The 25,519-nt window shown below is 36.3% G+C and overlaps 1 protein-coding gene across 9 annotated transcripts in view; it reads right to left on the bottom strand.

The window, feature by feature from the left end:
- Positions 1–1,401: 1,401 nt before the first annotated feature.
- LOC127627527 (mitogen-activated protein kinase 10) overlaps positions 1,402–25,519 on the bottom strand; it is an 88,728-nt gene continuing 64,610 nt past the window's right edge. For 4 of the 9 annotated variants that reach the window (XM_052103954.1, XM_052103955.1, XM_052103950.1 and 1 more), the window contains exons 10-14: positions 22,099–22,223; positions 17,461–17,484; positions 15,535–15,598; positions 13,151–13,228; positions 1,402–7,711 (exon numbers count right to left, since the gene is read on the bottom strand). In XM_052103954.1, the coding sequence (XP_051959914.1) occupies positions 7,569–7,711; positions 13,151–13,228; positions 15,535–15,598; positions 17,461–17,484; positions 22,099–22,223 (434 nt within the window). In that variant the 3' untranslated portion in view covers positions 1,402–7,568. Of the gene's footprint in view, positions 7,717–13,122; positions 13,229–15,534; positions 15,599–17,460; positions 17,485–22,098; positions 22,224–25,519 lie in introns of all 9 variants that reach the window. The other 5 variants (XM_052103952.1, XM_052103953.1, XM_052103958.1 and 2 more) reach the window with 4 other exon arrangements.

Below are 25,519 nucleotides of genomic sequence, written 5' to 3'. Positions count from 1 at the left end.
AGTTCAAGCCTTTATAACCTGGTCATCAGACTATTTGAATCACCATGGAAGAAATGTATACTCCTGCTCTACAATTCTTTCCAAACTTTATACATGAGAAAACCTTACAGATTCAAGCTACTGTTTTGGACATTTCAGAACGACTGGTTAAATGGTGCAAATTTTTGAAATGGAAGTTTGAGACAATGAAATTTCAAAATGAACCTTGTGCACATCCCAACAGTTATCGTTACACAGGTCATTTAGTTTCAAAATACCTTGTATATAATGCAAGATGTCACACCACATTTCTGTCTCTCTATTCTAAAGTGAAATTGAATCAACACATTTGATACACAACTCAATGGTTTACAATTAATTTTGAATTCTAACAATTAAAATACAAATGATACTGTATGTACATGTACATGTACATGTTCACCCTGTTGTAAAATCGTCAGCAGCCATATTTAAATTGTTTTGCCAAACTGGAGACCTCCCAAAACCCCTTTCTGTCCTCGAAAGATGTCATGTATTGCTTTGTACTGTATGACATAACATTTTGTATGAATGGTAATTTGATGCAGATTGTTATGGTGAAAATTTGGCAAAATAAACTGATTATAGGCCAGGGCTATATTCGCTCTGTACGGTACGGTTCATTCATAGAAAATTCACTGAGGATATAAATGGTTTTCTTTTGAAAAATTCTGAGGTTTAATGATTGCGCTCAAGAGAGCAATACATTTATTTGATTAAAAGTTGCATATGTTAACGTTAGTTAATGGAGTATAAACTAGCATGAACAATGAACAGTTGTATTTTCATAACATGAATATAATAAATAAGGTTAATAAATGCTGTACAAAAATGATTACTGTTAGTTCATGATAACTTGTATATTAACTAACGAAAATAACTTATTGTAAAACAAATCAACTTTCTCAATGTAACTAAGCAAAATTAGGTGAAAATTAACATGCACTGTTCTTACTAAAAGTATATATAATAAATGAAATTATGAACAAATAGCATCCCTTTCACTGTTAGGTTGATAAATACATAAGCACATAATTATTGCAAAAAATACATTATAAAATAAATAGTTAGATAAATTAAATAGTTTTTCAATTGTGTTGTTTTTCAAATCAAAACATAAATTAACAATGCATCTATTAATTTACAGCATATTCATCTTGGTTAATGTCAACATATAATATGTTTTTTTATTAAAAGTTGCTTATGTGAGCATTAGTAAATGGATTTTATTTATGGAAAATACAATTGTATTTTCCTAAAAATCATAAAGTTATATAGTTTATAGTTATTATATAGATATTTATAGTTATTATATAGTTATTATTATATAATAACTGTTGTAAAATATATTGATTATTTTACTTTATAATACCTTATGTATTAACTAATGTAGAGTGTTACTGAAAAAATACGTGAATTTCTGCAAGTGAAAATTAACATGCAATGTTGTTCCTAAAAATCATAAAGAGTATTTTTTAATAATTCTAAACAAACATACAACAGTTAGTTCCAGTCTGATTGGACAAGAGACGTTCCAAGAGTACTGATGATCTCACCCCATCAGAACTCTGATGCTTCACTGTATGTGTATCACTCCGCTTGTGCTCGTGCTGTTCTAAACTAAAGTGTAAGAGTGTGTAAGATGTGTTAAGAGCTACTTGTGTCTCTTCACATTTAATTTTGTGACATTGCATATTTTAGCCAGCAGGTGGCAGCAAAAGACAATTTTTGTGTGTAATATGAGGCAGTTGGTGACATAAATGAGTCAGCGTCACTCAGTGTTTATATTCAACAACTCTCCGTGATCGCTCATATTACTACTACACTACTAAAGCTAGGAAATAGATCCGGGTATCGTTTGTTCATTTGTTTTTGCTTTCATATATAAAAACGAAAAAACGAGAAAACAACCACAACAGACTGATTAATTACACAAACACAAGGCACTTACCTCTTACCGGAGTTTCCACATTGGAGAGGACATGCTGTTTAAAATAGCGGAGGAGATTGCGGTTTCTATAGTGAAAGACTCTTGTGCACCGGCTACCACGAAATAGGGAGGAATACCCCCGGCTGAACAGCTATTTTTCCACTGAGAAAATAGGATGAATTTGACCATCCTTGTTTCTCCAATAACTTGTTGGAAACATCCCAAGCTGTGATCCTATTGCTGAAGTGACATTATTGAATTACTAATGAAGGCTTGGACGCATAATTTGGTTTGAACCAGCAATGGCAGATTCTGATCCGTCACGTAAGAAAGTAGTTCCATGCACAAATGTGTTTTTAATGACTGTTCTCAGTTTTTCAAAATGTGCTTGTTCATTGAACTGTTGTATATAAGCAATATCACACTCACAATTGCGCTATATGGCCCTATATCAGCACTGCTGTGGTTACCTGCAGCCGAATCAAAGTAGTGCCGATATATGGCCATATCGCACTCTTGCTCGTGTGATATTGCTGAAATAGCATCACTTTTACTGTTACTGTGTGAGAATGGGTTAGAAAATGAGAGTTTGGCAATACAATTTTAAATTAATAAAGCTTTTGTTACATGAATAAAAAAAATATGTTTGTTTCATCCCTTTATTTAAAATGCTTAGTACATGGATCAATTTGGACAAATACAGGTACAAAACGAAACCGTACAACTTAAATATTATATATGTTCAATTTACTGTGTACTTCATAACGTTCATTTAATGAAGCTAATTTTTACCTATTACTAAAAACAGCATGTGTGTTTGAAAGTTAAAACTACATTACTTGTCTTTTTAAAAATGAATAACATTTAAATGTGAAGGGGGTTACATTGATGAAATACACAGTAGGCCCAAACATTGTTTGGATGTGTAAGCCACACTTGATAAAAAATGTACGTCATTACATAAAACAAAATATCAAGTGACATTTATTCCCAAAAATATAGCATAAGTGCACTGTTTAAGTAAACCATTTCAACATTAATACGTTTGATTGGTTTGACGTGATCAAACTTGAAAAGAACTGATTTCCCAGTTCAAAAAGGGCTCAGAAAAGTGAAGTTAGTTCTGAGAAAAAGTCTAGTGTCATTTTTTGGTTTGATACTTTGTAACCTAATGCAATCAAATTCATACATTTTAAGTGTGGCTTAAGTGTTCAAATATTTTCCGGGGCCACTATAGTTTTCTTGGGTCTTATAACATGTACCCGTGTAGAAATACTTGTCTTGGTGCAGGTCCTCTTTTAACATACAGTGACTTTAATATGAGACCTGGATCCAAGATCAAGATCTCTGCACTAGGAAATTACATAAACAGGGATTCTTGGTGACTGTGGGGTTGGGTAAACAGACCTGGCACATCCGATGCCACCATCAGTGGTCTCTCTATGTAGCTGTTATATTTACTGTATTTGTGTTTCATTGGAGGAAACTGCATTTATTCAAGGCACTTCCCAAAATAAGGTTCCGACAATAAATAGGTTTAATAAATAAAGTCCTTCTGTGAAATGATTATAATATTCTATGTTTAGGTAGTAAGCAAGTCGATTCCCTTCAGACAACACAAATATGAATATCGAGATGAGATTAGTGGATGCAATCAAAGAACAAAATGTGGGAAAGTGTTAAGATGAGGTACATGCTTTCAACTTGTGTTCGTCTTAGACACATAGCAGGGCTCAACAATAATGATTTTTTTTCTGCTGGTCCGGTCAGTTCAGTAGTTCAGATTTTTGCTTCCCCTGTTAACATTTTCACTGGCACGGCCACAAATATACAAAATAATTATTTTTATGTCAGAAACACAGAATTGTTCAGTGTATTCAGTTTATTTATCATGAAATATTATGTTATCGCATGATGAAATGACAATGAACAATTTTAATAAATTAAAATTAACCAAGATTTATAAATGCTGTAAAAAATATTGTTAGTTCATTATACATTTATTAATGTTAATGGAATATTCCTGGTTCAATACAAGCTCAACTGACAGCATATGTGGCATAATGTTGATTTACCACAAAAAACCCTCCTTTTCTTTAAAAATCGAATTTACAGTTAGCACTTACATTGGAAGTGAATGGGGCCAATATTTGGAGGGTTTAAAGTTAGAAAAGTGAAGCATATAATTACAAAAAATCACTAATTCTTCTGTTAAAACTTGTGTATTAATTGAGCTGTAAAGTTGTTTAAAAGTGCACTCGGTAATTTTTTGAATTTTTCATTTTGGACACTGACACCTAGTGGTGTGGATGCACTTTCAAATAATTTTTGCAATAGTTTTCAGTTACAAATGGCATTATAGAAATTAACTATAGATGAAGTTACTGTTTACAAACAAACGCTCTACTCTGCCCATTCCGGTTTGTTTTTGTAGCCCAGAAAAGAACTGCTGTCTATGGGCGCTTCGCTTAAATTGGGATTAAACTGCCCAAAAAGTGCTGTTTGTGGGGAACATCCCGTTTCTTTAAATTTAAGGGGCGGCTGTGGCTCAGGTGGTACAGCGGGTCGGCCACTAATCACAGGGTTGGCGGTTCGATTCCTGGCCCACGTGACTCCACATGCCGAAATGTCCTTGGCCAAGACAATGAACCCCAAGTTGCTCCCAATGACAGGCTAGCACCTTGCATGGCAGCTCTGCCATCATTTGTGTGTGTGTGTGTGTGTGTGTGTGTGTGTGTGTGTGTGTGTGTGTGTGTGTGTGTGTGTGTGTGTGTGTGTGTGTGTGTGTGTGTGTGTGTGTGTGTGTGCGTGTGTGTGCGGGCGGGACACAGTGTAAAGTGCTTTGGTAACCGCTAAAGGCCATTTACCATTCCACCATATCGTTGCATCAGGAAAAACTTTACAGAAATTATGATATTTCACAAGTCACGTCATTGTTAACGTGTCTGCTCTATTAGACACAATTGACCCGCAGCAGCTGTTGGTGTATATCAAACGAAGAAATTGCTCAAACTCTGATCGCAAATGGCTGTTTTTAATTTCCAAAAACTGTTACTGTGAAAAATATAGGTCAAATACGATCTAACGATGGTCTTACATGATCAAGACCACCATATATACGATATAACAGGAGGAACAGGCCCGTCTCCACCACAGCAGAGCATGGACTATTGGTTGTGACAGGATAAGTACAAATAATGTCATACTGCTAAAATTATGTTTTTGCATTTATTTTGAATGCAGTAAATACTATTGCTCAATCTAAAATGGCTGTTATTAAGTTTTGATATAGAATATGATCATACTGAATTAAAATAGTATTATTTATTGTATGTGGGTAAATAATTTAGGCAGTTAAGAGACATAATGTATGTCTGATGATAGTTTTAATTTCTAAGTAGGGCCTACCCAAATTGTGTATTCATCAACCTGTTATATATCCGACATAATCATACAGGCTCATTGAACCGAGTTTAAACTTGTTTTGCCGATATTACAGAAAAGAACGCATATGATCTTTTCACTGTAAACCATAGATTTATTCCTTTATAAACATTAACAGATGTTATTACATTCTATAAAGCTTGAAACTGCAGCGCTGCATATTTCCACCATTAAAATCTGCTGCTTGAAAGAACCCGGAAGTGCGGGTGTGACGTCGGAGTAATGTCATCTATTCCCAATCGGGGTCCAATTACAGGGCAGTTAGTAGTATTCGGCTGGTCATGTGATTCTAACATGGCAGCTCCCATGAGGAGACCCTCTCCATGTAGAATAAAACAGCTGTTATAAGGTTACTGATATGACTGGAGTCTTCATTTTAATGTGAGTTATCATGATTTTATGCATATGTTTCAAAATTACAATTAATTTCTTTAGGAGTAAAACTTTTTCAATGAGGAAATAATGACTGAGTGCACCTTTAAATCGTCATTTTGATGGTCGTTAGGGTTATAATGTTTACGTTACGTTGTCATGGCTTCAAAATTAGATATAAATTGGTTAACATGATTGGTTAATCGTGTTAACACGTATATTGTTTGAGTCTTGTGTCTATACTTTTGAAACAGTACTATTTTAACATTTACAGATTGGCCCCATTCACTTCCATTGTAAGTGCATGACTGTAACCCAGGGAAAAAAGGAGGAGGGACAAGTCGAAATTACATTTGTAGTAACCAACATTATGCCTCAAATGCTGTCGATTGAGCTTAACTTGTAATGAACCCGGAATATTCCTTTAACATATACAAGCTTATTGTAAAATGTTACCCGTTTTTGTTGCCCCCCCCTGATTTGTTTATATGTTTTGAGTCTTTTAAGACTATCATTCTCACCAGTCATTCTCACAATTTCATTCAATATATGTTAGCAAGCTATTTAACATTATCTTGGTTACACATTTAAATCAGAACAATTGGTAAAAATGTTCAATACATCACATAAATCCAAATGTCTTACATTTGCAAGGCATTAAAACACACATACATGATCATCGAAGGTAGAATGTACTGACCATGTGGCAACTAAGACGAAACTCTCTCAAACTTGCCACGGACCTTCAGTTCATCCTTATTGTTGAGCCTAGCACACCTTGAAGATGTGACGCCCCCTAACCAAACATCTGTCTGACATGAGAAACCTTTCCGTGGTGAAGTTGTAGCATGCAAGGCTGTTGCCTGTTAAGTGGGCCATAGATAGGGTGAGTTTCACAAACACAAAGACAGGGCTGTTGTAAGTGATGCCCAATTTAGTATACAGAGCAACAGTGCTTGTACCCCCCCATTGGCTTCCTGTAAAACACACTCCAACGACCATCAGAAATGCCCAAACTCACCCTTTGGCTTGCCAGAGCTCCTTACATGTTATATAAACAAGGTTCTCTATATTTGTATATGTTATAATTAGCTTAATTACATTTGTATTTTTCTCTGACCATGCAAGACTACAGGCAAAGGGAACAAAGGTGACAGCTGTGATGTGGCAAGGTGTGCGAGTACTCCCTCTACTGGCCGTCAGTCCCACTCTCATGCTGTACAGAATTACATATTTACAAAAGATAGGGGGCGCCATTGTACACATTTTTACTCTAACTGGATTTGCACACATATACACAAGCCAGTCAGAACCCGTTCAGGAGTTTCAGAACAAGCAAAAAAACATTACATTAGGGGGAAAGACGAGGGTGTTCGATATTGTACAATGCTCATTAAAATAAAAATACACCCTGCCACATCGACTGAAGCACAGAAAATCGCAAGGTTTTAAATATTAGCCAGTCAATGTACACTTTACAGAGATGCCCGATTAAGTCCATAAATATTTTTTTTTAATCTTCATTTTCTTTTTTTTTCTTTTTGGATGCCATATGAGGGGGATTCAAAGCAAAGCAACTATTGAAGATTCGTAAATATACATATTCAGACGTTTTCGTTGAATGAAAATGCATACATTTTTATACATATTTTACGCATGTAGTAATTTTTTCTCACATTTCCCCCTATCCCCCCCGTAATTATATTCTTATACATTTTGGAGAGGTTGTGAATTTACACTCAGTCGGATTTGCAGGGGCCGTTCACCTTCTGAAGAACATGGGGTTGCGCAGGCAGGCGGTTAGTCACCTGCAGCACCCCAGCGGTCCAGCGGTGGTCTCCAGGCTGCTGTCGGTGTCGGATGCCAGGGTCTGATCAGTGGACATGGAGGAAATGTCGTTGACGGAGGAGGAGGGAGGGAGGCTCTCGCTGCTGTTCATGGCTGCACCTGCGCTAAGGGAAGTAACAGAAAAAACGGTTACAACGAAAAGGAGAACCGCTCATAAACATAACAGCCACAGCGCCCTCTAGCAGGGCTAATAGTTACTACAAACACAGGATCGTTGAATGTTTTTAAGATGACCGAAAGGTACAATAACGACAAAATGTGTACAAATATCCCACAGGGATGAAAGATGGGTCTTTAAAGATGGAGTCCATGGACAAAGTTTTGTTCTGAGGTGATATTGTAGGATGTTGAGCCATTGATTATAAGTCAACTGCTTTTATCAAATGTAAGAAACAGCTGAAAACTGTGAGCACTTAACCAGTCCACAATAATGGCACTTACTATTTAATTATAATTTTTTTTAAATCAAATGAATTACATGATGTGCTGATTATTTAATTAAATTACTCGCATATTAATATTTACTGTGAAAGGCCCAAAAATACAGTTAAATTTGAATGTATTCATTCAAATTATTATAAATATAGTAAATATTATAATTCAGACAATACATATATTGTGGCAACAGACAAGAAAAGTGTCAAACATCAAATTATTGTTAGTTTTATTGCCATATCATTGAACACAACCCTATTATTAGCCTACCTCCCTCTACTGTTGGTCTACTCCTGTATGTACTCGTGTCAGACAACGCATTTGGTGCATCTCACTTTGGTTGGGTCCCGTCGCATTAGTTTTCAGCACCTCTAGTCTTAAGCACTGTGTTTTTAGGATGATGTCAAGATAAAATAAATTCTCCTCCCTGCCCAGTAGGTGGCGATATGCACAAAAAAACTGTGAAAAAAGAGGGGGAAAAAAGAATGTGAAAGTGAAAGTGGAGATTTATAGTAAAAACAGACTTAAAATATGATCTGTTTCTCGCCCACACCTATCACATTACTTCTGGGGATATGTATTTAGCCACTGGAGTCATATGTATTACTTATATGCTTCCTTTATATGCTTTTTGGACCTTCAAAGGTCTGGCCACCATTTAACTGCATTGTACTGACCTGCAGTGCTGAAATATTTTTCTAAAAATGTTAATTTGTATTCAGCAGAATAAATAAAGTCATATATATATCTGGGATGGCATGAAAGTGACTGGATGATGAGAGAATTGTAATTTTTGGGTGAGCTATTCCTTTAAAACAGCTTCATTACTGACTGATTATTCATTTGACAGTAAGTAATAAAATACAAATTTACAACAGTATTGTAGTAAATTAAAAAAGAATAAAAAAAGAAAAGACAAAGTATATATATATATATATATATATATAGTATCTAGTTGCACTTACTATCCTATAAATCAACAACCCACACGACCTAGATTCCCCTACCAGTGTGTTTCAGAAGCAATTCTGCCCAATCCAATAACCATCAAGGCACCTGCTTTTGATAAAAATCAAACACAAATACCCTCATTAAACAGCTTCCTATGATAGCTTTAATAGCTCATTTGCTTGAGTGATGGGCTAAATCTGTAGTTTTTATAGGGAACAGCCCTTTAATACAGATTAAGTGTTGTGAATTAGATATATAATAACGTTCTAATACATTGTCCACGTCCTCACTTTTAGATGAACATTTTAAATATGACATACTATTTTTTGGATTGCCTGCATAGTGGAGCTGGAGCTAATACAACACAACTTGATAAAAGGCAAAACTGTAGCCACCCTTTAAAATATGGAGGGGGGGGGACATTGGCTCTGCAAAGGGTTTTTATCCCTGTCAGCTTTACAGTGTGTTCACTGTCTGTTTCAGCCCCTTTCTCACTTTCACTCTACAAATGTGCCAGTCCTGCACAATATCATAGCCAGTTGAATTCAGATTGTCCACAAACATGAGAGAAGCTGACATTGCCACTTACAGCATTTCCATGGTCATGTAAATATCAGGGAATTCTAAAATGATAATTTCCAGGCCTAAAAAAATAATGGGAATTTCTGTGGTGAATAATGTACATTTTTGAAACTTGAACACAAGACATAATAATGTCCGATTTGTGAGCAAAGTTTTCTTTTGAGTCGATGATCAGGTGAAAACTCAAAACAATTCACAAATCTGTCTGACTAATTCATTGGCAAATCAGTCTGAATAAAAATAAATCTGTGTTCAGTGGTCATGTTGGCCACCGGCTGAACCTGTTTGGCGGTTCAAGTTGTTCTTCTCATATAATATGTAGGCTAATGATCACTTCCTCTCCTCCGTTTCTACCACTATTGGGTTAAACTATATCTCAAAAGCTCAATCCTGCAGCTTTTCTTTGCTGGATTACCCTGGTTTTCCTTTACTCACTGCTTGAATTAGCTCCCATCACAGCACATGTTGTCATAATGTACATGTCGCATTCATCTGATTTCAATGTCTGTTCAAGTGGAAAAATAGACTTTCAGCTACATCTCTCTATTCTCACTTAACTGAGCACCACAACGGACACCTCTAACGTCCCAGAAGCGATCATAAATCTCTTGTTTGTGTCGTTACTGCAGGGTAGAGCGTCTTAAAGGGACGCATCACTGATTCAGTGCGAGACCCTTAATAAAACAGGAAGGGAATGAGAATTTATAGGCAGCACTTATTTTCACCCCATTACAATTGTGCAGGTTTAACTAAACAAACTGAATCACTGTTTAGTATGGAACGCCACATCATGAACGGGCCACTGCAGGTGCAAGACGTCTATAAACCAGAGTCTTTAAGAAATCACATCCACCGATAGATTTTAAGTTTGTTTACAGGCATGTGATCAGTGTTTGTTGAGAATAGCTTTAAGTCCTTTCACTGAACGTTTGCTCTCTGATGCTGCCTAACTAGTAGTCAACCAATATGGATTTTATTTTGTACATTTTTTAAAGGCCTATCAACATAAATCTATACTGGAGGGTGGCCAATGGCCAATATAATCCCTATATATTATAAATAATTATATAATTTTTTTAAGTATATAAACTCATTTTTATACTTAATAATCATTTATTGATGGGAAATTAAACATAGCCTACATAAAATTGCTGAAGTTCAAACTTACATTTACAAAAAATATTTACAGAATTTTCACAAAAAATGTGTTATTAGAATGTTTATTAAAATGTTTACAATTATGTTGTCATTAGAATTAGGCACTATGACCTCTCGTAATCGGCCAATGGAAATGTTTTTATAGCCGATGCAGATTTCCTAAAAATGGCAAAATTTCGGCAGATTTATTGAACTGGCCAATATACTCTACAGGGGTCTATCACTATTTCTAACACCTGTAAAAACATTTCACAAATATAATTTGGTAAATAATACAATCCAATAAAAACACATCTCTTAGTTAAACTCTTAGTAATGTTATAGACACGTGTGTGTTGTTTTACACACACTAATGCACAGACACAGTCACTGTGAGATCAAGACACATACAACTCAACACACTAACCCAGATAGTGACACACACACACACACACACACACACAAAAAAACAAAAAGAAAACACTGCTGCGAAATACGGAGCTGCATTGCGACTGCTGTCTTCAGCACAAGCACTTAACTACAAAGGGGGGAGGCTGACCGACTGAGAGAGAGAGAGAGAGAGAGAGAGAGAGAGAGAGAGAGAGAGATTGAGACAGAGAGAGAGAGAGAGAGAGAGAGAGAGAGGTTTAAAGTGAGAGAGACAGATAGAATGAGGCCAGGTAAAGATGGGCAAAAAATGCAAAATAAATACCAAAATACCAAATTTTTTCATGTGTTTAGATGTTAGTAGAAGGGTGATATTGCAGGATACAGAAATAACTGCAGTTTGTGCCACTGTCTGTCTGTCACCTGCCCTCAGTGCTGCAAGATATCATTCTGCAGACACGCATATACCGCACTAATACACACACACACACACACACACACACACACACACACACACACACACACACACACACACACACACACACACACACACACAAACTTGTTTTATATAATTGTGGGGACTCTCCATAGACTTCCATACATTTTATGAATTTTATACAGATTTAACGATAATTTCTACCTTTCTTTGCTAACGAAATAGCAAAGTTTGAAATAAAAAAGTTTAATGATCAAATCCTAAAAATATTTAAGCTTGGCTGAGGTTAAGGATTATTGTGAATTGTCTGACATAATAATACGGATGAGAACTTACAGGCCATGGACTCCAGCCTTAATTATGAACGATGCATACACAGTCACAATATACAGTCATACAAATATACTATATAATAGATCAAATTATATGTGTTGCACTATGTGCACCTTTTAACATTAGGGCACAATTTGCATGTCAGTTCACAACATTTTAGGACAGTAAAAAGGATCCTTATACAAGATAACTTTATCAGCCAAGTACATTCCTGTAGCAGCTTTTTTATCATACTGATACTCTGATATCCTGTTACAATCCTGTTGCAGTGTAAGGAAAAAACAAAACAATAAGGGTGTGTTCACACAGGATGCATTCTTGTGTCCATCTTCACTGTTTGTGAGCATGTAAACGTGAGCTAGCCAGCCTTTTTGACCGCTGTAAGTGGTCTTGCTGATTTTTGTAGTGATTGAAACAGATCAATATTTAAGTCCTATTTTACTATAAATTCTCTTCTCTGACCAGTAGGTGGCATGTTGCATGTTGGTATTAATTGCAAAAAGGGCTTAAACATTGATATATTTCCCTCCCACACGTATCATATCACTTCTGAAGATGGAGTCTTATGGATTACATTTATGCTGCCTTTATATGATTTTTGGAGCTTCTAAAATTTGGTACCCAATCACTTGCATTGTGAGGTCACACAGAGCTGATATATTCTTTTAAAATGCTTGAGTAAATGATGAGAGAATTTACATTTTTGGGTGAACTATCTCTTTAAATCTCTGTTCTGCAAACATTCTAGGAACAAAAGAATGTCCGATGGGTAGCTGGTTTCTCAGCTTATCCTGTGTGAATAGACCCCAACAAGTCTTAACAAAAACAGGTCTGTAATCCTCTGTAAGTTGATATCAAGTGTTAGTACATAAGATGCATTCCCAGTTAAATTTAGCATAGACTACTACAGACAGCATTGTCTCCCTTTCGAAAATGTACCATGCTTTCCATAGTTTCCGCCAAAATATCATTTAGTTATTAAATACTAGTTATTGCTAGTAACGAAATGGCATAAAAATTCTAGAAACTTCATACAATAATTCAAGGAAGATGTTTATTTATGGCTTTATTTTTTATGGTAATAATAACTGATTTTGGAAACTATTGTTCTCATGGTGATTTTTTTGCAAGGGATAACTTATTGACATGTTCTGTTCCACAAAAACTAGATGGAGGGAAAAGGGACAGATGGAGCACTCACAATGGAGGGTTTCTCATAAACAGCTGAAATCACTTTAAATTGACTTACAGAAGCATAGCTTATGCACAGAGAGTACCTGAGGGAGAGGGCTGTCCCTTCACAACACCATTCTTCGTTCTCTCCTCGAAGTTCATCACCTCTTTATAGATGAGCTCTGGCAGAGACAAGTGGAGAAAGGGCGATATTAACTCCAAAACACTTTAGGTTAATTAGAAACTTCAGTAAACTAGGTCTTATAAAGGTACGATTATGAATTACTTGTTGATTTTAATGTGAGAGTCCATGTGTCTTAGACAAACACAAACTGGAGGAGTCAAGCTATTTGGATGTAGCACTGAGAGTCCAATACAAGGACATTTTATAAGGTACTGTGTCTTTTTTTTTTCTGGAGTGACTATTTGCACTAGGTGTTAATAGCACTTGCCTCACATCACAGCTATTTGCACTCCAATAGTTTAGTAGAAAAACCGCGGCCCCTGTGTCGTTGCTATGGCATGGGGTGTAACGACGATGTGGATGCGTTTTTTTCGTGCGGCTGACCTGGGTTCGATACCGCCTTTTGTCCTACTTTTTCCCATCCTTTTTCCTGTCTCCACTCTCATCATTTCCTTTAATACTACTTATAATAATACATAACATTTTATATAAAGCATGATTTTTCTAACAGGGATTTGGTAACGTGACGGTCGGGGAGGTTTGATCTGGGTGAAATTAACCATGGTTTTACTATAGTAATATTGTAGTACCAATGTTTTTGTTTTGTGAAAGCCATAGTTTTAATGCAATTAACCATGGTATAAATACACCAATATGGAGTTAATATAATAAACATGCTTAATTTTGTATTTACTATGATTTTACCACAAAATACCATGGTGATACTATGGTAACCATGGTTAACTTTTGTAATAGAAGGTTAGGGTTAGGTTTAGGGGTTGGTTTAGGGTATCTGTGGGACTTTAAATAAACGCATTAAACATGCTGCAGTGATGCCCCTATACTGTATGTTAGTATTAACTGTAATAAGGGTTGTAAATAGTATCTGATGCTGTTGGCAGATCCTATTCACACCCCTTTATTTAGTGCAAAGAAGATGCATTTGGTTGCTATTTACACCGTGAAAATAGCATACACGTAGATGCTATTTATATATATATATATATAATTGCACAGGGGCAGCTGTGGCTCAGATGTCAGGGTTGGCCACTAATCGCAGGGTTGGCGGTTCGATTCCTGGCCCACATGACTCCACATGCCGAAGTGTCCTTGGGCAAGACACTGAACCCCAAGTTGCTCCCAATGGCAGGCTAGTGCCTTGCATGGCAGCTCTGCCACCATTGGTGTATGAGTGTGTGTGTGTGTGAATGGGTGAATGGGACACTGTGTAAAGCACATTTGGTAACCACTAAGGTTAAAAATGGCACTAAGTAAGTGCAGACCATTTACCAATTGCAGTAAATGATCACGTTAAAGCGACAGCTCTACTTTTAGATACATTTGCATTGGTCTATATACATTATGTTTTACATGCTACTACATGTGATAAGATTATTTTTGTGATTTTATATGGTATGGTATTTGATATTGTATATGGTATATTAACTGTATTGTACTTTATGTTATTTATATAATGTTTCTATGGAGTCAGAGACTAATTTAGCTTCTGGGACAATAATGTAGATTTTGAATCAAATTCTAAGAAACCATCCTCACCTCATGACAATTCAATTGAGTTGGATGGTAAAAGCGTAAGACATTGTACAACGTCACTGGTACAAACAACTTTATTCCCACTGAGACCCAACAGTCAACAAAAATTATTTCAAAATGTTACAATACAGGCATACAATTGTATCTAGCCTTACTGTAAAGTCAAGAAACATCAATGAACAAATTTGTTTACTCATTCCATATTTATTTATGCAATACAAATAACTGATGAATGTCAATAACATGTAATACGCTACCCTTGTTTTGTTCCAAACCCCAAAGTTTTCTTTCTTCTGTGGGTAATAAAAGTTATTTTGCTATTAAAATCATGGTTAAGTTTAGGGTTTGTGTAAGGGCTTAGACTTTATGACTTGGTTTAGGTTTGGGAAAAATCGTAATAACATATTTCATTGGTTTCTTCATGTTTCTTTCTGAGAGTAAAGTCTGTACATTTCTGTACAAGCCAACTCGTATGATTTCACCATCTTGTACCAATTATTAAGACTTGTCATGAGACCAGGTTGTAAAAACACACCTTTTTGAGGCATAAATCCTTTGTTCTGCTTAGAGAGCTGTGTGTGTGTGTGTGTGTGTGTGTGTGTGTGTGTGTGTGTGTGTGTGTGTGTGTGTGTGTGTGTGTGTGTGTGTGTGTGTGTGTGTGTGTAGGATTTATTACAGTATCTCTTCAGCCATCTCTGGGCAGTGAGTTATGTCATGTCTACATGCAGAGCGCTCCAAACGAAGGCCTACCTTTCCATTCATCAATTGAATGTTCCCTCTCATCCAGCTGCTTATCATAGATCTGTGGAGGAGGCTGAGAGAGAGACAGACAGAAACAGAGAGAAAGCAATTTAAATCTCTAAAAAGTTTGTAGAAATTTGGTCTTTCTATGGTGTTTCTGCCAAACAATGTTTAGATATTATAATATATGTCTAAATAAGAACATCTGCTCTTGGAGAATTACTTAGTTGATGCAAGACCTTTCAGCTTGTGAGTAACTTTACACGAATACAGTACTAGATAAGGGCATGATAAGGGCCAGATTTCTTACTGCTAATACATCTGGGTCACATTTAAACTTGGTTACACTGCAATGTGTATATAGATTACACATGTATGTCTCCTGCATAATTTCTTTGTGGAACAATTCATTATTGTTATGATCAACATTTAAATGTAATATAATATGGACATTTCAATGTAAAGTGTTAGCATCATAATCTGCACATGCAAGAACTTTGCAATAAATAAGGACACCAGCACCATTAGTAGGACAGAAGATGGATGGATGGATGGATGGATGGATGGATATGACAGAGATAGATAGATAGATAGATAGATAGATAGATAGATAGATAGATAGATAGATAGATAGATAGATAGATAGATAGATAGATAGATATGACAGTTATCGATGGATGGATGGATGGATGGATGGATGGATGGATATTACAGTTATCAATAGATAGATAGATAGATAGATAGATAGATAGATAGATAGATAGATAGATAGATAGATATGACAGTTATTGATGGATGGATGGATGGATGGATGGATGGATGGATGGATGGATGGATATTACAGTTATCGATAGATAGATAGATAGATAGATAGATAGATAGATAGATAGATAGATAGATAGATAGATAGATATGACAGTTATTGATGGATGGATGGATGGATGGATGGATGGATGGATGGATATTACAGTTATCGATAGATAGATAGATAGATAGATAGATAGATAGATAGATAGATAGATAGATAGATAGATAGATAGATAGACAGATAGATAGATAGATAGATATGACAGTTATCGATGGATGGATGGATGGATGGATGGATGGATGGATATTACAGTTATCGATAGATAGATAGATAGATAGATAGATAGATAGATAGATAGATAGATAGATAGATAGATAGATAGATAGATAGATAGATATGACAGTTATCGATGGATGGATGGATGGATGGATGGATGGATGGATATGACAGTTATCGATAGATAGATAGATAGATAGATAGATAGATAGATAGATAGATAGATAGATAGATAGATAGATAGATAGATAGATATGACAGTTATCGATGGATGGATGGATGGATGGATATGACAGTTATCGATCGATAGATAGATAGATAGATAGATAGATAGATAGATAGATAGATAGATAGATAGATAGATAGATATGACAGTTATCGATAGATAGATAGATAGATAGATAGATAGATAGATAGATAGATAGATAGATAGATAGATAGATAGATAGATAGATAGATAGATAGATAGATAGATAGATATGACAGTTATCGATGGATGGATGGATGGATATGACAGTTATAGATAGATAGATAGATAGATAGATAGATAGATAGATAGATAGATAGATAGATAGATAGATAGATAGATAGATAGATAGATAGATAGATAATTGCCACATTATACAAGATTAGTACACAATAATGACACTTAAATACACAAACATATATTCAAATCCTATTAACACCTTACAAAATCTAGGCCAAATCTTTAATGTGGCCTAGAATTTAATGTATTTTTTTTTTTTTTTTTTGGGAGTATACATATCAATGTGTGACAAAAATATCTGGGCAAAAGTATAGGTGTGTTGAAATGAGGAGGTTTCCTAAGTGTAGAACGTTTTTTTATTTACCATAGATATGTGGTGATTCCTGGCCTTCATCAGAGAGAGAGAAACCCCAAAGAGAAAGAGACAAGAATCACACTAATCAGGAAGATATCTGTGTATTATTAAAACAAACTGTTTGCTACTGAATTTCAGATTTGCAATCATATCTACCATATTATAAACATGTTTTGCTCATATTCTGATCAGCAGAAAAGTGTATTTTCACATAAATGACATCTGTTAACAATAGGACCTTTACAAATAATCAAACATGGACCGTATTACATGTTACATCTCATAATATGTTTGTATGTCTTGTTCCCCACTTTCTATGAAGCCAGAAGTTACAAAGAAAATCTGAATTGTTGCATCCTTGAGACCCCTTTGAAACATTACAATTGAGCTCTCAAGAACAAGCTGTTAGTCAAAAGTGGACATGTGAATAAAATACAAGGTAACCGTTTAGAAATCTTCATCAAAGAACAGGACAACCTTCAGTTATACTCCCTTCTGTGTCCTCTCAAACTGATGAAGGTCTCCAGAATCAACCCACGAACACTTACTAAACTCACAAATGCAGTGTGGCAAAATAACACTAGATAGTACACTAGATCTATATAACTGAAGATCTCAAGTATCTGAATGTGTGAGTGTATATACAGTAGGTCTGATCACTTTAAAGCCTAATTTACTGTATACAATGGAAGAAGTCAAACATTTTATGCCTGAATGAACTGAGCGAATGAATGAGTATAAACTACGTACAGAATCATTTTAAAATTAGTTTGTTGAGGAAAATAAATAAATGTGAACCTGAACAATGTGAACGATCTCATATGTGCAAATTATTACTTTAAGGAGTTTAAATGTAGTCAGCAAGTGTTAATTCTACGGAGCCCCTAAGAGGACAGGGCAGGAATTTGTTTTCTGAAAAAGTTGTCTGTTCCCTCACAATAAGTTTAGCATGCTTTTGCAATAAATTTACCATGGTTTTACTAAAATAACCATATTTTCACCATGATATTTGTAGTAAAACCATAGTAGGCCTACTAATACAGGAAAACAAAAACTATGGTAATAAAAATCAAAATGTTGTGGTTGTTTTGATTGGACTACAAATACCATGGTATTTGTAATAAAACTATAGTAACCACAAGTTTAGCCATGGTTAATCTACAGTAAAGCCATGGTTACTATATGGATACAGTATAATGTATTAAGACAATGGTTTCTGCCAAAAAAAGCATGGTAACATAACTTAATTTTCATAGTTACTACAATATTACTATAGTAAAATCATGGTTTCCATAAATAAAATAAAATAAAATAATACTACAAATAAAAATGGTTAGCCTTAAACAATCATGGTCTCTACAATATTATTATAAATAAAAACATGTTTTCTGTCAAAACTATGGTTAATACATTCTACAATATTGGTAGCACTTTATTATAAGCTTAAATGTTTTAACATTAGTAAATGCCTTAGGTATCATTACTAACAATGAACAAAATACTCTTTAATCTTTGTTAATAATTGGGATGCAAAATTTATTGTGAGGGAACACAAACTATTGTTAGGGAACGCAAAATGTATTGTGAGGGAACACAAAAGGTATTGTGAGGGAACGCAAAACTATTGTGAGGGAACGCAAAACTATTGTGAGGGAACGCAAAATGTATTGTGAGGGAACGCAAAACTATTGTGAGGGAACACAAAACTATTGCGAGGGAACTCAAAACTATTGCGAGGGAACGCAAAACTATTGTGAGGGAATGCAAAAGGTATTGTGAGGGAACGCAAAACTATTGCGAGGGAAAGCAAAACTATTGTGAGGGAATGCAAAATGTATTGTGAGGGAACGCAAAACTATTGTGAGGGAACGCAAAAGGTATTGTGAGGGAACGCAAAAGGTATTGCGAGGGAACGCAAAACTATTGCGAGGGAAAGCAAAACTATTGCGAGGGAACTCAAAACTATTGTGAGGGAATGCAAAAGGTATTGTGAGGGAACGCAAAAGGTATTGCGAGGGAACGCAAAACTATTGCGAGGGAAAGCAAAACTATTGCGAGGGAACTCAAAACTATTGCGAGGGAACACAAAACTATTGTGAGGGAATGCAAAAGGTATTGCGAGGGAACGCAAAACTATTGCGAGGGAACACAAAACTATTGTGAGGGAATGCAAAAGGTATTGTGAGGGAACGCAAAACTATTGCGAGGGAACTCAAAACTATTGCGAGGGAACACAAAACTATTGTGAGGGAATGCAAAAGGTATTGAGAGGGAACGCAAAACTATTGCGAGGGAACGCAAAAGGTTTGCGAGGGAACGCAAAACTATTGCGATGGAACACAAAACTATTGTGAGGGAACGCAAAACTATTGTGAGGAAACACAAAACTATTGTGAGGGAACGCAAAACTATTGTGAGGAAACACAAAACTATTGTAAGGGTACACAAAACTATTGTGAGGGAACACAAAACTATTGTAAGGGTACACAAAACTATTGTGAGGAAACACAAAACTATTGTAAGGGTACACAAAACTATTGTGAGGGAACGCAAAACTATTGTGAGGAAACGCAAAACTATTGTGAGGGAACGCAAAACTATTGTGAGGGAACACAAAACTATTGTGAGGAAACAAAATATTGTGAGGGAATACAAAACTATTGTGAGGGAACACAAAACTATTGTGAGGAAACACAAAACTATTGTAAGGGAACACAAAACTATTGAGAGGGAATGCAAAACTATTGTGAGGAAACGCAAAACTATTGTGAGGGAACGCAAAACTATTGTGAGGGAACTCAAAACTATTGTGAGGAAACAAAATATTGAACATATTTTGAAATATTCAATACAATGAACAAAATACTCTTTAATCTTTGTTAATAATTGGGATGCAAAATTTATTGTGAGGGAACACAAACTATTGTTAGGGAACGCAAAATGTATTGTGAGGGAACACAAAAGGTATTGTGAGGGAACGCAAAACTATTGTGAGGGAACGCAAAACTATTGTGAGGGAACGCAAAATGTATTGTGAGGGAACGCAAAACTATTGTGAGGGAACACAAAACTATTGAGAGGAACTCAAAACTATTAGTGAGGAACATAAAACTATTGTAAGGGAATGCAAAAGGTATTGTGAGGGAACGCAAAACTATTGCGAGGGAAAGCAAAACTATTGTGAGGGAATGCAAAATGTATTGTGAGGGAACGCAAAACTATTGTGAGGGAATGCAAAAGGTATTGTGAGGGAAAGCAAAAGGTATTGCGAGGGAACGTAAAACTATTACGAGGAAAGCAAAACTATTAGTGAGGGAACTCAAAACTATTGTGAGGGAACGCATAAAAGGTATTATGAGGGAACGCAAAACTATTGCGAGGGAAAGCAAAACTATTGCGAGGGAACTCAAAACTATTGCGAGGGAACACAAAACTATTGTGAGGGAATGCAAAAGGTATTGCGAGGGAACGCAAAACTATTGCGAGGGAACACAAAACTATTGTGAGGGAATGCAAAAGGTATTGTGAGGGAACGCAAAACTATTGCGAGGGAACTCAAAACTATTGCGAGGGAACACAAAACTATTGTGAGGGAATGCAAAAGGTATTGAGAGGGAACGCAAAACTATTGCGAGGGAACGCAAAAGGTTTGCGAGGGAACGCAAAACTATTGCGAGGGAACGCAAAACTATTGTGAGGGAACGCAAAACTATTGTGAGGAAACACAAAACTATTGTGAGGGAACGCAAAACTATTGTGAGGGAACGCAAAACTATTGTGAGGAAACACAAAACTATTGTAAGGGTACACAAAACTATTGTGAGGGAACACAAAACTATTGTAAGGGTACACAAAACTATTGTGAGGAAACACAAAACTATTGTAAGGGTACACAAAACTATTGTGAGGGAACGCAAAACTATTGTGAGGAAACGCAAAACTATTGTGAGGGAACGCAAAACTATTGTGAGGGAACACAAAACTATTGTGAGGAAACAAAATATTGTGAGGGAATACAAAACTATTGTGAGGGAACACAAAACTATTGTGAGGAAACACAAAACTATTGTAAGGGAACACAAAACTATTGTGAGGGAATGCAAAACTATTGTGAGGAAACGCAAAACTATTGTGAGGGAACGCAAAACTATTGTGAGGGAACACAAAACTATTGTGAGGAAACAAAATATTGTGAGGGAATACAAAACTATTGTGAGGGAACACAAAACTATTGTGAGGAAACACAAAACTATTGTGAGGGAATACAAAACTATTGTGAGGGAACACAAAACTATTGTGAGGGAACACAAAACTATTGTGAGGAAACACAAAACTATTGTGAGGGAACACAAAACTATTGCAAGGGAATGCAAAACTATTTATACAGTTTCTTTTTATGTGTTGATGTCCAATCAGATGCGAGTAGGGGAGTATTTCACGATTGGACAAACAAGACAAATGAGTCAAAACGGCCAAACTTTAACCAAGTGGGCTTCAGTATATAAAGGGTTTATCGTAGCTAATCTTTAATTAGCTTGCTGTAGTATGGACTCAGCAGAGAGGCTGCCAGATCAGAATAAACAGTTGACAGATGGCCAGGGTGCACTAATACATTTCTCTAAGAGAATTAGGGAGAGCTGTACTCACTGCCTCCACCTCAGCCGGGTCGTACCACACGTTGATGTAGGGGTGCTGCAGGGCCTCGTCCACTGATATCCGCTTAGCAGGATCAATGATCAACATCTTCGACAGCAGGTCTCTGGCCTGACTAGCTGTTAAATACAAGAGGTTAGAGAGGTCAAACACACACATGGCAATTTGAATAGGAACATCTCATAGACTTCTAATGTTTTTATATAAAGCTAATTATACTGTAATTACTTTATACTAACCTCTAAAACAAAACTGTGTGCATTTTTAAGAACAAAAAACATGACAAAAAACATGTATCCAAAGAGAGGTTTGTAGCTCACTACAAATACATTTAATTGATTTTATTGGTTAATATTACTTGTATCCGCCCTCTCTGCCTGGTTCTGTTATCAGAAAAGAAAAGTTATTTTCAGAGGTGTTGAAAATATCTTGAAGATATGCAAAGCCATAACTTGAAGATATGGTCAATGAACAAATGAATGAACGAAACTGAACAAATCATTTTGTTGAATGGAATCAAAATAATCGAGTCACTGAAATTAATCAAAATCACCACCACTACAAGCTAAACATTGCCAGATGATAATATGTCTCTCGTGGACAATTACTTTGTTTAACACAAAATTGGTTAAACTGGTGGCATTCATGTTGCTCGTTCCAAGGTGCGAAATGCAATAGCGTTGCTATGGTGATCACTTATCATTCGTTGCAATTGCGGCAGTAACTCCTGTATTCCGTACACACATGGAACGGACATTTAGGGGATTCACTCCAGTTAATGTTTAGGGTAGGGAGGTAGTGTTTGTTGATCTGTTTGGGTTTAACTCGTTTAGCTCGCTATTAGCGCCACACAGTGGAGGCTTCACCTCAGAATGGCGGCCCTGAGTGTACTCCTTCCCTGGTGGTGGCAGTCTGTGGGAGTTTTGAGTCACTCCCCCATGTTAATTGTCAATTATGAAATTTAGTATTTAAGTGTTCTGAGTTTTCATTTAGGCAGCACTCTCTGTGGGATAACTCCTCTCAGGAGTGGCTCCTCTCTTATTTTCTTTCTTATATTTACTTTATGTTAGGTAGCGTTAATATTTTGCTGTAGTTATTTTGTTTGGTTATTTCTTTATTTTTCCCTAGACTTATGTTGGTATGAGTGGTAATTGTTATGTTTGTTGAAGAAAATAAAACCTTCTTCATTCATCGAACATTGGTGTTTGATTCCCCTTTTATGTTGCGGCCTTAAATGAGCTGGACGTAACATAAAATTGGGGGCTCGTCCGGGATAGCTACATGATAAGTGAGTATAATGTTTTGTGTTCACCTGGGTAAATGAGCAGACTTCGGGCATTTAGAGTGTCCTTAGCTGGGTTTACAATCCTTCCATCGAGGCACTGTTTGTTATTTTAGTTTGTTGTTTTGCCTTTCTTATTTTTGAAGGTTATTCTGGGCGGAGGTTTAAATCTCTGTCGGGGGTACGCTTCAGGCTGTTGGTTTAAATGTACCAACTGTCCTTGAGTTCAGCGTTTAAATGCCGCCTCGAGCCCGGTACACCTTCGAAGATTAGGTAGGTTTAGTTAGCTTGGTTTATAGTGAGGAACTGAAGTCTCTCATTTTTCCTTTAAGGTAACACGTTGTTACTGTATTCCGTGTCTGTGTTTGTCATGCCTGCTTAAAGTATGAAGATGATGTGGGGAATGACTTGTGGTAAGTCTTCATCTATCTAGTAACTGCGGGATTTGCAACAGGAGCGTGTTATACTGCGACGGTCCCTGGCGGAGGGGGCTTATGGGATTTGTAGTCTCAACGTTGTAGTTTAAAGTGGTGTTTTCACGCTTGTGTTACTGTTTTGGTTGGGTTAGCTTAACTCCTGTGTTAGCAAAAATGTCTTCAGTCATTGAAGATTTCTTCACGTTTCCTTCAGAAATATTACTGGAGAGATGCACGAAGGAAGAGTTGTTGCAGATTGCTGAGCGTTTTGGCGTGGAGTTAACGAGTAACGATAAGAAGCTTAAAGAAACTCTGACAAACACTCTGAAAAGCGCACTTGTTGAGCGGGGTGTTTTAGAGGTAAGAGATGTAGTTACTAACCCTGATGAGTCTTTAATGTCTCCTTTTGATGATACTGACAGAAATGTAAAGTTTAACGAGATGTCTTTACAAGAGAAGCAGTTAAGTGTTGATGCGGAAAAATTTCGTGCTGAGCGTGGTGCTTGTGTGTTAAGAGAGAAAGAGTTAGAGAGAGATGTTGAGGTAAAGAAATTACAACAGCAGTTTGAGATGCAAAAATTAGAGTTGCAGTTTGAAAGAGAAAAGGATGAAAGACGTTTTCAGTTGAGGAAACTTGAGTTGGAGCTGAATGTAAAAACAGTTGAAACTCCATCTTCTGAGTCAGCTAATGAATCAGTCCCTGCTGCACCTGGTTTTGATGTTTTTAAAAACATTAGGATGGTTCCGTCGTTTTCTGAGAGAGAGGTAGAGAAATATTTTTCTCATTTTGAACGTGTCGCTGAGTCACTAAAATGGCCCAGAGAATTCTGGACGTTATTGTTGCAATGTGTTTTAACAGGGAGAGCACAGGAAGTGTACTCCGCGTTAACTGTTGAGCAAAGCCGTGATTATGAAACTGTTAAATCTGCACTACTACAAGCCTATGAATTAGCACCTGAGGCATATCGTCAGCGATTTAGGAGTTTTTTTTAAATCTGAGAAGTGCACTTATCTTGAATTTGCTAGAGAAAAAGTAACCATGTTTGATCGCTGGTGTAGTTCAATGAAAGTAAACACTAAGGAACAGCTTAGAGAGCTGATCCTTTTGGAAGAGTTTAAACATTGCGTACCAAATGCTGTCGCTATGTATTTGAATGAGCATAAGGTGAGTAAATTGTCGGATGCTGCTCTTATGGCCGATGAATTTGTACTTACTCACCGAGGCTTGAGTAGCCATTTAAATGAATCACATAGACCTAAGTCCAGCATTTTGGGTAAGAGCAAAACAACTGTGGTACGTCAAAGTGTTGCTTCTCATTTTTCTCCTGATCATGCTGTTGCTACACATGTTAAAGGAGAGATTGTTTGCTTTTATTGTAAAAAGACAGGACATAAAATTTCTGATTGCATGATTCTTAAGAAAAAGGAGAGATCTGCTAAAACAGTTGGTTTAATTTCTGCATCATGTGAAAACCACAGTCCTGCTCGGTTTGTGAAAATGCAGAAGAATAACTCTGAGGTGGATAATGTCAAAAGTCATAATGATTATGCACCATTTCTTACAGAAGGGACCGTGTCTTTGCCCGGCTCTGAGAGGGCTGTTCCTGTTTGTGTCCTCCGAGATACAGGGGCCTCGCAGTCTTTTTATTGGAAGGACTTCTGCCTTTGTCTGATAGTACTGCTACTGGAACTCAAGTATTGGTAAGAGGGTTTGAGA

The sequence above is a fragment of the Xyrauchen texanus genome, chromosome 34 (assembly GCF_025860055.1).
Source record: "Xyrauchen texanus isolate HMW12.3.18 chromosome 34, RBS_HiC_50CHRs, whole genome shotgun sequence".
Taxonomy (NCBI): Eukaryota; Metazoa; Chordata; class Actinopteri; order Cypriniformes; family Catostomidae; genus Xyrauchen; species Xyrauchen texanus.
Note: the sequence above shows the minus strand (reverse complement) of the source record. Positions and strands in the feature narration are given on the sequence as shown.